Source organism: Engraulis encrasicolus, chromosome 9, assembly GCF_034702125.1.
Source record: "Engraulis encrasicolus isolate BLACKSEA-1 chromosome 9, IST_EnEncr_1.0, whole genome shotgun sequence".
NCBI lineage: Eukaryota > Metazoa > Chordata > Actinopteri > Clupeiformes > Engraulidae > Engraulis > Engraulis encrasicolus.
In genome coordinates, this window is record NC_085865.1 from 13,521,059 (window position 1) to 13,539,089 (window position 18,031).

General features: G+C 41.5%; 2 protein-coding genes across 2 annotated transcripts; both read left to right on the top strand.

Moving 5' to 3' along the window:
* Positions 1 to 1,968: 1,968 nt before the first annotated feature.
* LOC134455481 (perforin-1-like) lies at positions 1,969 to 8,424 on the top strand. Its single transcript, XM_063206557.1, has 3 exons — positions 1,969 to 1,981; positions 3,970 to 4,491; positions 5,753 to 8,424. Exons 2-3 carry the CDS (start codon positions 3,980 to 3,982, stop codon positions 6,774 to 6,776), a joined length of 1,536 nt encoding a protein of 511 aa, XP_063062627.1. The 5' UTR covers positions 1,969 to 1,981; positions 3,970 to 3,979; the 3' UTR covers positions 6,777 to 8,424.
* A 14-nt stretch (positions 8,425 to 8,438) lies between these two features.
* Positions 8,439 to 17,579, top strand: LOC134455483 (perforin-1-like). Its single transcript, XM_063206558.1, has 2 exons — positions 8,439 to 11,987; positions 16,514 to 17,579. The coding sequence occupies exons 1-2, from the start codon at positions 11,476 to 11,478 to the stop codon at positions 17,559 to 17,561; spliced, it is 1,560 nt and encodes a 519-aa protein (XP_063062628.1). The 5' UTR covers positions 8,439 to 11,475; the 3' UTR covers positions 17,562 to 17,579.
* Positions 17,580 to 18,031: the final 452 nt, after the last annotated feature.

An 18,031-nucleotide genomic window follows, 5' to 3' on the forward strand; every position in this document is an offset into this window, starting at 1 on the left:
ACTTGACAGCAAATGTAACATGGTGAACAATTGTAGAACAACCCCCAACAACCAGGACCTTTTTAAACTTCAAGATTTTCAGTGGTAACATAACTCATTCCCACCACACCTTTTTGCATCATATTGTACTTGACCCCAGAATGTTCTGTTTCTGTCCTAGTTGTAGGCCTACAATAGTAGCATACAGTACAGTGCAGCACAGTACCATACAGTACAGTACAGTACAGTACAGTGCGTTACAGTAGAGTACAATACAGCTCAGTATAGTACAGAACAGTAGAGTACAGTACAGTAGAGTACAGTACAGTACACTAGAGTAGAGTACAGTATAGTAAAGTACAGTATAGTACAGTACAGTACAGTTCAGTAGAGTATAGTACAGTAGAGAATAGTACAGTAGAGTACAGTATAGTACAGTACAGTACACTAGAGTAGAGTACAGTACAGTAGAGTAGAGTGCAGTACTGCACAGTACGGTACACTAGAGTAGAGTATGGTATATTACAGTACAGTACAGTACAGTACAGTAGAGTGTAACAGAGTACATTGCAGTACAGTAGAGTATATTACCGTTCATTACACTATAGTACAGTACAGTATAGTCTTGATTACTTTTATGCAATTTATGCTGTTGTTTAAAGGTTTTGAAACATTTTTGTGTGTGTGTGTGTGTGTGTGTGTGTGTGTGTGTGTGTGTGTGTGTGTGTGTGTGTGTGTGTGTGTGTGTGTGTGTGAAAGAGAGAGAGAGAGAGGGAAGGCAGACAGACATGTTTTAAACAAAGGATCACACCCACAAATAAGAAATAACGAGCAATCAGTACATTTAGTGGTTAGGTAGCCAACATGTTGTCTAGGCTAAAGCCCAAAGTAGAACAGAAAACAGACATGTTACCATTTTTTGTATTTTGTATTTTGTTAATTTGTATACAGTATTTGTAAATATACTCTATGTATGTTGTATTGCATATTAATTATTCATAATTTCCTAAGCATAACGACCCCTTTCACTCCATAGTACACTCAGGACTCAAGATATACATATCTGAACACAAATCAGCATACATTTTACTTTGTAATGGCCTTATTGAGGTAGATCATCCAAGCTGTCACTGACACTTCATATGTACATGGATTATTCACTTGATTGATATGAAAATGTAATATTTCAGTTGGGCTCCTAGGCTTAAATCATTGAGGGGGTCCTAAGGAAGCATCATGCAAAATTTGACGCTTTTGTCAGCTCCATAACGGTAATGGCCTTTTTCTCCCGTAACAGACTCCACTACTTATCATAACAATATCTATATGTATTATGTGTATAACGTGTTGTAATATTTCAGTCACTTGGACCTTGAACCAAAAACATCTTGAAGGCATCTTGAAGGCATTGGTCTCAAATTTTTTTGGCAGATCATGTCCTACTATAGAGTGTTAGCACGCAAAATTTGGTGGTAATTTGTTCAACCGTTCGGAAATTATGACGCCAACAAAAGTCGGCCATCTTGAATATCGGCCATCTTGAAACTGATGACCTCCAAAATTAAATCACATCACTTAGTAATCACAGTGTTAGCACACAAAATTTTGTGACAATCCATTCACCCGTTCAGAAGTTATTGCATTAACACTATACAGTAATATCATATAATTTGTTCCGGGTTGGGCCTATATTTTTGAGCTAATACTCTTGGCCTAATTTCAGAACCTTGCCAGGCAGCATATCAGGGCCTGCTGCCTTTTCCCTACATACTGCCTTGAACCTTGCATCCCTTTCACTGATTGGAGGAGGGTGAGGATGGGTGGGGGGCGTTCTGTTTCCCCTAAACCCTGCAGTCCCAGCTACCAGGGTTATAAGAGTCAAAACATTAGCTCATCAGCAAAAGAGTGGTCAGGGCTACACACAGAACTGGTCTTGCTTTGAAAATCTGTCATGATTCGACGGTCAAAGGTCGGTCCATTGTCCACTACACTGCTTGAAGAGGTGAGGAGTTAAATTGTTTTTCGTGTTTTAAGGTATTCTTAGGGCAAGTCACTCACACTGGTATTGCCATAAAAAAATACAGTATATAGGCTGCATAGGCTTCACCCAATATACACTCTGAATTGATTACTAAAACCTATAAACATGGTTTAATCCTACACTTGTTTTGAGATAATGCTATCAAAGTGTAGTGAAATATATTCACCTTGCCAGTTGTCATTAGCAACATCTCCCTCCATTGCCTTTGCCTGACTTTGTTCGGTTGTAGGGGCCACAAGGGTTAAAAGCCTTCCAAGGCCAAAATCAAACAGATGTGTAGGTCTATATGTCTCATAGGCCTATTTGAAAAATAATGTCACACACCACAGTGTATAGATTGCTCATGTTACATCCATGAGACTGTAAATGATGACTGACCTGACCAAAGGTATTGTTAGATGTAGCCCGTGGGTCATTGCACTTGCTTACCCTCTCTTTTTGACAGTGACTTGTGACAGTAAAACAAAAATAACCACAGTACATGTAACAGAAAAAACAAAAGACAAATACAAGCACATAGTAACATTTAAGTAAATTAAGATACACAACTAAAAGGAACTAAAAACAAACAAGATGAGTGCATGCTAGATTAAAATTCAAATAGAACATTTAGAGGTTTTATGTTTTCCTTATTTTGAACAAGTTCATTACTTTTGGTAATATAATGTATGTGTTGATTTAAAATTCCACCCCTGCAAAAAATCTGAAAGAAGTTGGGACAGGGCCAATAAAATACTTTTGAAGCGGGATAAGGATACAGACAAGCAAAAGTACAGTTGTATTTTTTTTGTCGTAGACAAGATTTCAGAAGCTCAACTGGTAGGTGTCCCACTGTGTCCCAAAGGTGTCCCTTTTTTGTTATGCTTACTATGTCAAACTCCTGGCTGCAAACTGTCCAGATCATCTGGTTACCCTTATGATGGAGCCACACTGTTAGATAAAGAATGCCATTTGCCATCACGAGGCTGTCCTCCGAAATGCAGTGTAATACTTCGATAGCTGCATATGTTGTTGAAAACCTGCATGTATCATTCAGCATTCATTTTAAATCTCCACATGAGTAAGAAGAAGACCATATCCAAGGCACTGCAGCCCTACAAGCAGAGAAGGGCTTGGCATGTCAGGCTAGTGCTTATTGACAATTAAGAAAGAAAGAAAGCCCATTGGGAAACTCCAACTCCCATTGTCATTGTGACACAGCACTCAAGTGAACACTGCACACTGCACACAAGGAAATTGCATTTATGCCTCACCCGTGCAAGGGGGCAGCACTCAGTGGTGCCCCATGGGGAGCAGTGCGGTGGGACGGTACCATGCTCAGGGTACCTCAGTCATGGAGGAGGATGGGAGAGAGCACTGGTTGATTACTCCCCCCACCAACTTGGCGGGTCGGGAGTCGAACCGGCAACCTCTGGGATGCAAGTCTGACGGCCTAACCGCTCACCCATGACTGCCCTTATTATTGGTCATTTCATTATCTTATGAACTCATTCAAAGATTTTACTTAACATTACAACATTGCATCACAGAAATTGGTCTTATATACCTGCCCTTTCTATAATTCAATCCTTTATGTAATAAATAGGCCTATGTCACTAGTCCCTCAACATCTTTGATTCTGAGTGACACAGCCTCTCTCTGAGGGCGCTTTATTTGAGCTTTCATGTTCATTAGTATTCATTAGCATTATCAAAATGTTACAAGATATTTTACCCTTTCCCATCTTTTTCAAGATTTGTTGCAGGGGTCAAATTTTAAATGAGTAGGCCTACATATTTCCCTCAGCACAATCATTTTGCTTGGCTTTTGCACTATTCTCCATCTTGTGTAGTTTTGAAAACAGTAGCATTTTCACAAAATACCATTCACAAAATTTGGAATCAGGTTGTACATTGAATGAGGCATAATTGTTGTTAAATCATGACTCATTTGACCCCTCTCTCACACAGGACACAGGCCATGCTGTCACCCTTGCTCCTGGTCCTACTGAGTTACCTGTGTGTCGCCCACACCTGTAGAAGAGGGGGTTATCAGGAATGTCAGGAGGCACCGTTTGTCCCCGGTCATAACCTTGCTGGAGAGGGCTTTGACATTGTTACGATGCAGCGTAAGGGGGCATACGTGCTGGATCTCCAGACATATATGAGATCAGATGAAACCTGCACAGTTTGTGAAAACCCTCTGCAGGACAATCAGCTGCAAAAGATCCCCCTGGCTATGTTAGACTGGCGAGCTTTGACATACTGCAATCAGGAACTTTCTTCCACATTGCTCAGCACAGCCACTAGTGTAGCAGAGAGCACCACCTCTAGGATAGAGAATGATTGGACAGTGGGATTAGATTTGGCAAATGACAGGGCATATAAGACTGTAGGGGGCAGCCGTGCCAGTGCTCCAGAATATGCTAGGATACGGTCTAGCGTAGACAAAACAACCTTTGCTTCAAATCAACTAGCATGTGCTCACTACAGGTAAGTCTACCTAATGCTATATTTGTGTAAAAAAAAACAAAAAAATCGGTCTGTTTTTTAATTGCATATACACTGTAAATTGTGAAATGCAGGTACGTTTCAGTTTGCTTTTAGAATAAATGTTTAGGGTGACTTTAAGGACAAAATTCAGCATGTCCATAGCCAGCCATTCTTAAGCAGGTTCAGACAAAATAAAACAAAACGAAACAAAACACTTCGTCAAACAGCCTGGACCAAGTCAAGAGAAATCTGTCTCAATGGAGGGGGGGAGATGGTCTGACCTTCCTCTGCAATTTAATTTGAAGTTGAAATTGAAGTTCCGAATTCAAGTCAACATTCAAATTGTGCTTTATTAGCATGACTGTTATCGTACAGTGTTACCTTTGCAATCAGTAACGGACTCCACAGGTGAGTTCTGCGTCACCACTCTGTTTGGCAAAACCATGAGTGAACCAAGCTAGGAGAGTTGGGCCAGACCAGGGCCGTCTAATAAGAGAGTTACGTCACTCCCATAGACCTCAATGGTTCAATCTTTTCACAGCAATGGCTGCTCTCATGGAGCCTCATGCAGAGTTTTTACATGTAGGCCTAGGCTAAATCACCATTGACTTTAGTTCCTATAGAAGTAGTTACTTAGTTCCAGGAGGTGGCCGTAGAACACAGAAAATGTGGTAAAGATAAATATAATTCGTTTGTGCTTAATCTTTGTGTGGTATTTAATGGTTCTGTGTTATTCTCCAGTGAACAGAAAGTTGCTTTTTAGAAATATTTCAATCTACGTGAATCATATCACCAACCGACTTCCTGGTCCCCAGTTGACAAAACTCTCTTATTAGACAGCTCTGGGCCAGACTACAGAGCCTTTCTTTGGGTTTCAGTAAACGCACACCGTTTGAGGTGCGTACGGCAGACAATTAGACTCAGCTTGAAAAAGAATGGTCGTCGCACACTCAGAACTTCATGCAGTTACATTTAATAAGACCAACGTTTCGGCTTACGACTTCATCAGGGTCATCATCAAGAAACGTTGGTCTTAGTAAATCTAACTGCATGAAGTTCTGAGTGTGCGACGACCATTCTTTTTCAACCAGACTACAGAGCCAAAATCTGTGGGTGGAAATACATAGGATGGCGTTGCCAGGCCAGGCTAGATTACCAGTCCAGGCCTGATCAAAACTCATTTTCCTCCTAGACAATGCTTATAAATGTACATGTGAAAGTCAGACTGTTAAAATCTGTCTTGTCTTTTTTTTCCTTCTAGTTACCGGGTTTCAAACAAGCCCACTCTTGATGAGGAGTTCAAAAGTCACATTCAGTCTCTTCCAACAGAGTACACTGATGACACGAAACACCTCTACCATCGCTTCATTGAGACATACGGTACCCATTCCATTCAGAAGGCGAGTCTCGGAGGACGTCTGAGTCGTCTCACCTCCATCCGCACATGTCTGGTCACTGTTAATGGTTACTCAGCTGTCCAGGCTCAGGACTGCATCAAAACTGGACTTTCTATTGGCTTAGGGTATCTAGATGCATCAGCAACCACAAGTAATTGCAGATCCCTTTTACAAAATGTGGACACTAAAGCCCAATCTGGACTGTCTTACCTGAACCATATTACTGAGGTGATAGGGGGTAATAAGTGGCCTGGAGAGGTCTCTCTACACAAAAACGATTCTACAGAGTTCCGAAGCTGGATGGAGAGCCTAAAGAAGACCCCAGACCTTATATCTTATTCTCTGCTTCCCCTTCATGAGCTAGTTGTTAACGAGACCATTAGCAAAAATGTGAAGGAGGCAGTAAAGCGGTATCTTATAGACAATGCTGTGCCTAAACAAAATCCCCCTCAAAGGTGCACTGGCAAACCCAACCTCTCCAGTGAGTGCTGCCCTCTGTCCACAAAGAAGGGACATCTCATAGTAAGAATCCACGCAGCATGGCACCTGGGATGTTGTATGGATCCAGTTGGCCATCCTGATCCCTACGTCAAGATGGCGTTCTGGTACTGGCACCTTCAGACACACTTTATTAAGGACACTGAACATCCTCAATGGAACGTTGAGTATAATCTTGGCCACATCCAAGCGGAACATTGGCTAAATCTTGAGGTGTGGGACAAAGATCTTCACCATGATGACCACCTTGGATCTTGTGGCACCCATCTATATGAGGGCCATCGTCAAAATAGTTGTCCTGTTAGAGCGGGAGTTTTCTCATACTCTTATGTCTTAACCTGTGACCCACACCTAACGGGTTATCAGTGCTCTCGCTATAAAGCATACTGAAAAGAAACAACTGAGAGTAATTAAATCGACCACAACCAATTTATATGGTTGTAATCAATCATGGCTTGAAAGTAATTAATTGATAAATCTTCAATATAAAACAAATCATCCAGAGCATTTACAGTATTATTCTGTGTGTGTGTGTGTGTGTGTGTGTGTGTGTGTGTGTGTGTGTGTGTGTGTGTGTGTGTGTGTGTGTGTGTGTGTGTGTGTGTGTGTGTGTGTGTGTTGTATCTGTGAGAAATTATACTGTTTTATGAGCCTATCCACTTCTATTCTATTGGTCTTAACAAATTGCTCCAATGACTTTGATGATGTTTTCCTTTTTTTAAATTACATCAACCTGCCAAGGGACTTCAGGCGGAAATCAGCATGCACTGCTATAACCTGGTACACACATCAATAATGTTTAATTTGTACATCGTTCTTTAAAAAAATAAAATAAACTCTATTGGACCTCAACAGCACAGGTCTTAACAAAACTTTGCATTATTGTATTTAGTAGAAGAAAACAGGAACTGTATTACATGGTGCTTGCATCGAAACCAGGGGAGAACTACTGTGTTTCAAGTAACTTTAATGCTGAATCTTTCAGTGATGGGCATGATGAATCCATGTACACGCAGTGTATATACAATACAGTGCAGCAACAATGAGCTTTTGAAAAGAAACATTCTGAACAACATTTCAACACGCAAGTTATTTCCAAAATGTGCATAGTAAGTTTAATACATCTGTGAAGCTTACCACAGAAAAGTAAGCTTAATTATACAACTTAAATGACAAATTCCTCCATGTTTGTTAATTTATTTTGGTGCAAAAGGCTGACACTGTTGGTTGGTGGCTGTGTGTTGTGCCGCAGCTGTGAAACACTCTTGTTCAGTTGCTCACTTTTTGAGAGCTCAGATCACAACATAGAAAACCAGGGGGTGAGAAGCCACTAGTTACTAATTTTTGCCAAAAATGTAATAAACGCATACACATTGGTTCATCATTACAGAGAGAGTATTTGTTATGTTCTTTTTAAAGCGATAACTTCTTTGTTAAGTTATAAAGTATTGGCATCCTAGATCTTGAGGTAATTTGCTCTTCTTAAGAGATCAAATCAACATTAGTTTTCCTGCAGACCTACGAGTGTTTCCCAGACCAAGCAGGTCAGCCAGGAGGATCACCTGATATTTTTTTGTTTTGTTTTTAGAACATTTGTTAGAATATAGTGGGGGGATTCGTCTCCAATGAGTACGTAGAAGGAGTGTATCACTATTCAGCAATAATGTTAAAAATGTTAAAAACTACTATTAAACTATTCCTCTTTACAGGCAGTGAAGGCATGTTAGCCACCTGTTCATTTCCCACATCAGACCCAAAGGTCACAAATCCAGCTATCTATAAAACTTGTTGTGGCTAGTCTGACTATGTTTGATGCAAAATATTTTGATCACACTGAATGAGACCAGGGCATCTGTTTAACTGACCTCAATTCTCCAGTATAAATGAGGAGACCGACTTTTCCAAAACATCCAATCCTACGAGCAATCTAGACAAGCTGATTACACTAACATGCAGGGGTATGTACTAAAAATATTTATTTAGAAATGTTCCCTTTGATTTCAGTTGAAATCTGACAGTTCTCTGTCTTTTCTTTCTAAAATTCCGAACTAGTCAAATGAAAACACAGGATAGGGACGTACAGGATGAGGGCTTGACAATGGAACCCTGCTCATTTTTTCACATTACTGTGCATTTTTTAATGGTAAGGTAGATCCCAACTGCATGTGCATGCATTTTATTAATTTTATTATTTATTTTATCATGCATGAGTTTTTTTAATTTTATTATTACTGTCTGATTCTTTTGAGTGCAATCTGCCACCCTATACGTGCTCTGTGTTATGCCATGTTTTTAACTTTGTTTTGGTGAGGTAAAGATCTCTTTTAATACATCCGCCAAGGAGGTTATGTTTTTGGTCGCGTTGGTTTGTCTGTCTGCTTGTCTGTCTGTCAGCAGGATAACTAAAAGACTTGTGAATGGATTTGGCTGAAACTTTGTGGAGTTGTTAGTAATGACCCAAGGAACAAGTGTCAAATTCTGGTGCTGATCCGGAATACGAACTAAAACCAGGACTTTTTTAAAGACTCTTCACCATTGCTGGCCTATATATCTAGACGCCCTTAGTGACCAGAAATTGAATTACGGGGACACCGCAAAAAGAAGGCAGAAAGACTTACGGTGTAACATGACCAAATGTTCTATCAAGCAGCTTCCTTGGCGGAGGTCTGCGCTCTCTGAGTGCTGCTAGTTTTAACTTTGTTTTTACCATTTCATTTGCATTTACCATTTCTTTTGTTGTTATTTTTGTTAGTGAATCATTTTGAGTTGCCTTTCTGTGAAATGGATTAGAAAAATAAATGTGACTTGACTTGACTTTTGATTAAGTTGACCTAAAACTAAAATTTGGTGAGGGCAATGACGTCATACTAGCCTGGGAACTCCCATACTGCCTTTAGTTTGACGCAATCGTTCCGATCTGAAAGACAGTATGGAAGCTCAAACTCATAACGGACCAGGTTATGGTCCATGTCTCTGGCCAATCAGAGAGCAGGACGGGTGTGTCATAATAGGCAAGTATACTGTCCCCTATGGAATTTACAGTTGGCAGGTAGCCAGACCTAATTTCACACTGAACACCTAAACGTCACACTGGCAATCTCTATAGATTTTACCACATCAATGCCTTGAACACGCCTCTACCCAAGGCTGTTGGAGCTGCTGCTGCTGTTGATTGCTTCCCCATTTCTCCAGAGCTCAGAAACTATGATGTATTGCTCCTGGTCTGACTAGAATCAACGCCGAAGGTGTTGCGTCACTAGGAGGGCGTGGCCTAGCCACTAATACAGCAGGGGTTCTCAACCTTTTTTGAACAAACGCCCCCTTGACTTCTTCCTAAGCCTCCAAACGACCACTTGAGATAATCATAAGCCTACCAACACCCCCTTACAGTATTTCTCAATTGGTTTTGTACATTTCTCGAATCTCTCTCGCAATTTTCAAAACACAGTATTCATTCTCAAAACAGCTTTAACAAATGGCAAAACACCATGGATGACCCGCAAAACCAAGTCTCTTCCTCAAAATCCTTAGTTTGTCTTTCGAAACCACGTTTTTGTGTCAATGAACGCGTCAGTCCCAGCAGAATGGTTAGTCATTGTGTCATAGTGTATGGACAAGCTAGTCAAATCGATTTGTTATGTTGTCAATTGATTAGTACACTCTTGAGGATGTTTTCTGAAGTGAAATGTTGTTTAGAATAGATGGAAAATGTTGTAAATTAGACTTTATATTACATAGATCAGGTAAGATTGTACTAGATATACATCTAGAGTATAACATATTTATTGAAAGGTTTTCTCATTGCAAAATCAAAAAAATAGTCAACTCTGATTGATGTGTCAAAGTGCGCTCTCTACCACCCCTTTTTACTTGTCTTGCAGGCCCATGTGGAAAAAAATATAGAACTGTAAAGCAAAATAAATTTGAAACAATACACTGATACTGTATGAAGTGCACTTACTGTCTTGTGAAATTCTAGGGAAATATTGTAATTTTTCGTGGAGCGTAATTATAAAAGGCACATGAGGCATAGAGTAATGTAATGCAGTACAGTGCTTATTGTTGTATTTCATGCTTTTTTCCTCTTCCCCTTCTACTGCTTTTGATTAGAGAGAGTCAATATATACCTGCGAGCAATTCACCAATTCAGATCACATTTATAGACACAAATCCAATGGAAATTATACAGTGCTTAACACATTATGGCAGCTTGGTAAATCATTTTGCATGTCAAGACTTATACTATGACATAGGGCCTAAATGTTTTGGAGTTTGAGATAGTTTTGTGTATTCAGTGACAATGCTTTTTGAGTGATATGACAAAAGCAATTGCTAATCTATAAAAAAGCTGAGAATTGTACACAACCATATGCATGATGATGAAAGCATTTGCTAAATGCTGAAAACTATGAGAAACGTATTTTACCATGTGCACAGATAACAGCAGGAAGTCACAATTGAACAAGACGTTTTGAGAATGATAATTCTGTTGTGAGAAATGTACAAAACCAATTGAGAAATACTGTAATATTGACAAATAAAATAGACTAATGCTCCCCAATGGGAACTAAGCCCCGCCCCCACTCAGGTGTATCCTTCTCAGCGCCCCCGTTGAGAAACACTATCATACAGTATATGAAAGTGGTAGCCCAACTGGGAAACTCCAACTCCCATTGTCGTTGTGACACAGCATACAGTTCACACTGCTCGCAACGAAATTGCATTTATGCCTCACCTGTGCAAGTGGGCAGCCCCCATTGGCGCCCAAAGGGAGCAGTGCGGCAGGCTGGTATCATGTTTAGGGTACCTCAGTCTTGGAGGAGGATGGGGGAGAGCATGGGTTAATTACTCAGCAATCAACCTGGCAGATCGGGAATCAAAGTCTGACGCCCTAACCGCTTACCCATGACTAGTTAATTTAGGTTCTCAGTTTCTTATGCAACTAGACAGCCTGAATGGCTAGTGATGTGGGCCATACATTTACAGAGGCCGGTGAGCAAAAAATTTCAAGCCCTACAAGATAAAGATAGGCCTATTGTTCTAAGAATTACGACTCATTACAGACTTTTTCTCCCACAGGTCACAGACCATGCTGCCACCCTTGCTCCTGTTCCTGCTGAGTAACCTGAGTATCGTCCACACGTGTCGGACAGGACAGCTGCAGGAATGCCAGCATGCACCTTTTGTTCCTGGCCACAACCTTGCTGGAGAGGGCTTTGATGTGGTTACCATGCAGCATAAGGGGGCGTACGTGCTGGATGTCCAGACATATCTGACCCCAAATGACACCTGCACACTTTGTGAAAACCCTCTGCAGGGCAATGAGCTGCAGAAGCTCCCCCTGTCTGTTTTAGACTGGCAAGCTTTTAGCAACTGCAATCAGGATATTTCCGCTGCCGCGCTCAGCACAGCCAGTAGCGTAGCAGAGAGCACCACCTCTTCCATAGAGAATGTTGGTTGGACAGTGGGACTGGACTTGGGTGACATGGCAAATATGACTGTGGGGGGAAGCCATACCACTGCAACAGCGTATGCCAGTGCTCAGTCTAAACTATACAAAACAGCCTTTGCTTCAAATGAACTGACATGTTCTTATTACGGGTAAGCTACAAAATCTGCTTCCTACAAACATTTAGCTTGGTTTAAATTACACACTGTAAAAAGTAAAAACCCTGCATGTCCTATGTCTGAATGTACTATTAGCCACATCACTTTAAATCCCTTCACTTCATAGTACATAGAACATTTAATTCCGAATTAAACTTAATTCCGCTTTGAACACCTCATGAGAACACCTCTATCTATCTATCTATCTATCTATCTATCTATCTATCTATCTATCTATCTATCTATCTATCTATCTATCTATCTATCTATCTATCTATCTATCTACCTACTATATATACTGTATATTAGGGAGGGGTGTAACAAAAATATTTCGGTACATACCTCGGTTTTGGGGTCACAGTTCTTATACATATTATACAAGGGATATTTGATGACACGGTGTGCGTATAACAGGAAAAATAATGCACACCTAGGCATTACACCTCGGTGTGCATTATTTTTCATGTTATACGAACACTGTGAAGTCAATTATCCCGCTAGTACCACAGTTGCCACACTGTCTGAAATTTATTTTAGGAATTATTTTGATGCTTAAATGACAAAAACAAAGGTTTTCTGTTGAACTACTTCCTTCCACCACAAGAAGCTTCTTTTCATAACTTCCTGGCGAACTGCCATTACTATTCTAAATTGGAGGTTGTTATGGCAAAGACCCAGTCGTTAGTTCTATCACATTCGTTTGTCAAATCAAGACCCAGTCGTCTATCGCATTTGGGTGTTAAATCAGTAGCCCCAATGTTCTACCCATCTGATATAGGCACATCTGACTTGCTCATTAGATTATGCTGCAGTTGGTAGGCCCTATAATGATTACTACAAATTTTCGTTTTTCCAAGAAGTTGAGCGCGTCCTTTGCCAAAAGTAGTTGTTGGCCCCTCTGGAAGTTGGCAACAATCTCCTTGGTCTTGCTGACATTCAGCAGGAGATTGCTGTCCTTGCACCATTTGACCAGCAGGTCTACTTGTGCGTTCATGTGGTCTTGTAAATTATGGTAAATACCAAACGCCGAAATTTGAAGCACACGTGAACGCCACCCCTTCTGGTATTTTCCACTGGACAACTCGTAGAACGTTTTTTTTTTTTCTTTTCGTAGAACGTTTTTATACACAAGTTTACGAGATGATGACCGCTACTCAAAAACCGGCATTCAGTAGGCCTATAGTTGGACAGTCATAATAGCCTAAACGGCAGTTTCAGTAAATATTCAGTATTTTTCATCTTTTGACTTCCTAATTACAGTATTTCTCAATTGGTTTTGTACATTTCTCGAATCTCTCTCGCAATTTGCAAAACATAATATTCATTCTCAAAACAGCTTTAACAAATGGCAAAACACCGTGGATGACCTGCAAAACCAAGTCTCTTGCTCAAAACCCAAGTTTTTGTGTCAATGAACGTATCAGTGCCAGCAGAATGGTTAGTCATTGTGTCATAGTGTGGTCCGTGTATGGACAAGTTAGTCAAATCGATTTGTCATGTTGTCAATTGAATAGTACACTCTTGAGGATCTTTTCTGAAGCAAAATGTTGTTTAGATTGGATGAATTGTTGTAAAATCGACTTTATATTACATTGATCAGATAAGATTGTCCTAGATATACATTTAGACTATGACCTATTTATTGACAGGTTCTCTCATTGCAAAATAGGACAAATAGCAAACTCTGGTTGAGGTGTCAAAATGCGCCCTCTACCATCCCTTTTTACTTGTCTTGCCATCCCATGTGAAAAAAATGTGGAACTGTAAAGCAAAATAAATTTGAAACAATACACTGATACTGTATAAAGTGCACTTTGTCTTGTGAAATTCCAGGGAAATATCGTAATTTAGCGTGGAGCGTAATTATAAAGGGCACATGAGGCATAGAGTAATATAATGCAGTACAGTGCCTATTGTTGTAGGCTATTGCATGCCTGTTATCTCTATCCCTTCTATTGCCTTCGATTAAAGAGAGTCAATATTTACATGTGAGCAATTTACCAATTCAGATCACATTTACAGATAAAAATCCAGTGGACATTATACAGTGCTTATCACATTATGACGGCTTGGTAAATCATTTTGCATGTCAAGACTTATACAATGACATAGGGCCTAAATGTTTTGGGGGTTGAGATAGTTTTGTGTATTCAGTGACAATGCTTTTTGAGTGATATGACAAAAGCAATTGATAATGTACGAAAAAGCTGAGAATTGTACACAACCATCTGCATGGTGATGAAAGCATTTGCTAAATGCTGAAAACTATGAGAAACGTATTTTACCATGTGCACAGATAACAGCAGGAAGTCACAATTGAACAAGAACTTTTGAGAATGATTATTCTGTTGTGAGAAATGTACAAAACCAATTGAGAAATACTGTAATTTGCCGGCTGTAGCTGATGACCACCACATTCCATAATCGTTTTAGTAAAAAAAACAGGCCTGAGTCTCAATCTTGTCCGCCATCTTTAATTAGTAGCCAACAACAAACAAGCACATGAACGCAACGCATTGGTAAATACCACTTAGCAACTAGATAATATCTACTTCAGAAGACCACATGAATGCACAATACTTATTTTCTGTAGTGAGTCTCGTTGCCCTTAGTGATGAGGCCCACCAGTGTTGTATCGTCTGCAAACTTCCCCAGATGGTTGGGGCTGTGGGTCGTGCTGTCATGTGTCAGCAGTGTGAACAGGCACACAACCTTGCGGAGCCCCAGTGCTCAGGGTCAGACGGCTTGAGGTGTTATTCCCTAACCGTACTGCTTGTGGTCTCTGCAACAGGAAGTCCAGCAGCCAGTTGCAGAGGGAGGTGCTGATTCCTAGCTTGTCCGGTTTGCTGATGAGTTGTGGTATTATGTTATTGAATGCTGAACTGAAGTCAATGAACAGGATTCTCACATATGAGTCTTTATTGTCCAAGTGGGTGAGGGATCGTGGATCGTTTGGCTCGGTATGCAAACTGGAAGGGGTCCAGGGTGGGCGGGAAGGGTCGCTTTTATGTGTGACATGACTAGCCATTCGAAGCACTTCATTATGATGGGTGTTAGTGCCACTGGACAGTGGTCGTTGAATCTGGATGGTGATGATTTCTGAGTTTCTGTGGGTGTGTGTGGTTTTGTGCTTCGAAGTGGGCGAAGAAACTATTCAAGTCATTGAGCAGAGAGCTGTTGCTTTCACAGGTCTGTGGCACAGGCTTGTAGTCTATGATGGCCTGTATGCCCTGCCATAGACTCTGTGCGTCTCTGCTGTCTTGGAAGTCTGAGGTTCTTTTGTTTGTTTTTTGCCTTCTTGATGCCGTGGACAGGTTAGCCCAAGCTGTTCTGAGGCCAGCTTCATCCCCAGCTCTGAAGGTTTTGTCTCTGGCCCTCAGCAGTCTGTGGATATCCCCTGTCAGCCACGGCTTCTGGTTGGCCTTAGTGGTGATGCGTTTTGTGCCTTTTGCACAATGCATTTTGTGATGTAACAAGCCACAGTATGTGTATTCCTCAATGTTGATGTGGTTGTTGTAAGTGGCATATGTTTTGAAAATCCAATCCGTTGTTCCAAAGCAGTCCTGAAGTTCTAAGACAGCGCTCTCAGGCGACACCCTCACCTCCTTCAGAACTGGTTTGGTGAGTTTTGCCCTCTGTTTGTAAAGGGGCAGTAGCAGGATGCTTTAAGGTTCACAATGTAGGATGACATAGTTTTCAAAGTGCCCGTGGGATACCTGTCTCAAAATCTACACCGTCATGTAAAAATGCCGTTTAAATAACGTAAGCTCGCTGTGAGAATGTTTTTCATCACAGAATGCCAGCAGTTGATACAAATCTGAATACTATTGACTCAAATAAGCATCGTCTGACTTTAAGTGGTCTGATTGTCCAATGTGGAGGAGGGGTTTGGCTTTGTATGCCTCTTTCTGTGGAGTGTAAACCAGGTCCAGGGTATTTTGTCCTCTTGTTGGGAAGTTCACATGCTGGTGAAATTTCGGTAGAACTGTTTTGAGGTTGGTGTGGTTGAAATATCCAGCAATAATTGTGAACGCATCCGAGTGTGCACTTTGTTGTTCACTGATGGCCTGATACAGTTAATTTAGTGCCTCTCTCCTGTCACTGATGTTGTTAGTTAGTGGGAGGTATATACACCGCAACTAGCAGAATCACAGTGAATTCCCCAGAGAGGTCATAGGGACGGCATTTGATGATCATGAACTCTGCCTGTGGAGAGCAGTGTCTGTGTACTATCGTAGTGTTTCGGCACCTCCACCCCACTTCTTGTCTGCTAGGGCTCTGTCTGCTCGATGGCACGTTAGTTGCTCCAGGTCTAAAGCAGAGTCGGGAATGTAATCATGGAGCCATGATTCAGCGAAAACAGTTGTGGTGCAACGTTTTAGGTGATAGGCATGCTGGTGTGCTTTGGCATGCTATTCAGCTGTAGCCTACATCTCTAAATTTAGGCATCTGTCATTTATACCAATGCTTCTAAATGTGCATGAGACAGCCAGACTAATCGCCCTTATCTGTTTTCACAGTTATCGGTTTCCAAACAAGCCCCCTCTCAGCGAAGAATTCAAAAAGCACATGCAGTCTCTTCCAGCCAAGTACACTGCTGACACTGAATACCTCTACCATCGCTTCATTCAGACGTACGGCACCCATTACATTCAACAGGTGCGTCTCGGAGGACGCCTGACCCGCCTCACCTCTATCCGTTCATGTCTGGCCAGTGTAAACGGCCACTCTGCTGACCAGGCCAAGGACTGCATCCAAACTGGACTTTCTATTGGCTTAGGGTATGTAGATGCATCAGCAACCACCAGTAATTGCAAATCACTTTTAGAAAATGTGGACACTCAAACCCAGTCTGGAATGTCTTACCTGAGTCATATTACTGAGGTGATAGGGGGTAGTAAGTGGTTAGGAGAGGTCTCCCTCAGTAAAAACGATTCTGCAGAGTTCCAAAGCTGGATGGAGAGCTTGAAGGAAACCCCCGATATCGTCTCCTACTCTCTGTTCCCTCTTCATGAGCTAGTCGTAAACATGACAATTAGCAAAAATGTGAAGGAGGCTGTGAGGCGGTATCTTATAGACAACGCTTTGTTTAAAGAGCCCCCTTCCTCACAGTGCACTGGTCAGCCCAATCTCTCCCCTGAATGTTGCCCTCTGTCTGCAAAGAAGGGCAGACTCCGAGTAACCGTCAACAATGCATGGAGTCTGGGGGCTGGTCTGGATCCAGTTGGCCCACCTGATCCCTATGTCAATGTAAGGTACTGGAACAGGTTCTATCAGACGCACTACATTAAAGACACTGAAAACCCCACCTGGAACATAGCGTATGATCTTGGCCACGTCGAAGCACACCATCACCTCAATCTTGAAGTGTGGGACAAAGATCTGCAGTATGATGACCACCTTGGAACATGTACTACCACTCTAATTGAGGGCTCCCACACCAATAGTTGTGGTATTAAATCGGGAGGTTTCTCATACTCCTATAGCCTTACCTGCGACCCATACCTAACAGGTAATCAGTGCTCTCAGTTTAAAGAAAACCAAAAAGAAACAACTGAGAGTAATTAAGTCAACTACGGTCGACTACTCAGCTACTTTTTTTTGGGGGGGGGGGGGGGGTCAACTTTATTTAGATAGAACAGTGGGACAGGAATTGAGTGGGAGAGAGAGAGGGGGGAGGATCGGGAAATGACCCGAGTCGGGAATTGAATCCGGCTCACCCACGTAGCAGTCCAGTGCCCAGTCGATGACTATGGTCAACTTCTATGGCTAAGGTAGGAGCAGGTTCGCACACTAAACAAGACACAAAGGTCAAGCACAAGGAGGTTTTTTTTATTATAGCAGAGCAGATGTTTCAGGCTGTTGCCGTCATCAGTGCTCTCTGCTCTACCCTGCTCTAATAAAAAAAACTCCTTGTGCTTGACCTTTGTGTCTTGTTAAGTGTGCGAACCTGCTCCTACCTTATTTCTTACTTCTTTTGGGTCCACGCACCTAGTTAATTTTCGTAACATCTAGAGCGCAACAATACCCTTACCTCC

What these genes read in the sequence shown, in the direction of transcription:
- LOC134455483 (XM_063206558.1), top strand. Translation starts at nt 11,476, where the DNA reads ATGCTGCCACCCTTGCTCCTGTTCCTGCTGAGTAACCTGAGTATCGTC. An exon ending in CTGACATGTTCTTATTACGG is followed by an intron (nt 11,988 to 16,513) that starts GTAAGCTACAAA and finishes CTGTTTTCACAG; the next exon opens with TTATCGGTTTCCAAACAAGC.
- LOC134455481 (XM_063206557.1), top strand. Translation starts at nt 3,980, where the DNA reads ATGCTGTCACCCTTGCTCCTGGTCCTACTGAGTTACCTGTGTGTCGCC. An exon ending in CTAGCATGTGCTCACTACAG is followed by an intron (nt 4,492 to 5,752) that starts GTAAGTCTACCT and finishes TTTTCCTTCTAG; the next exon opens with TTACCGGGTTTCAAACAAGC.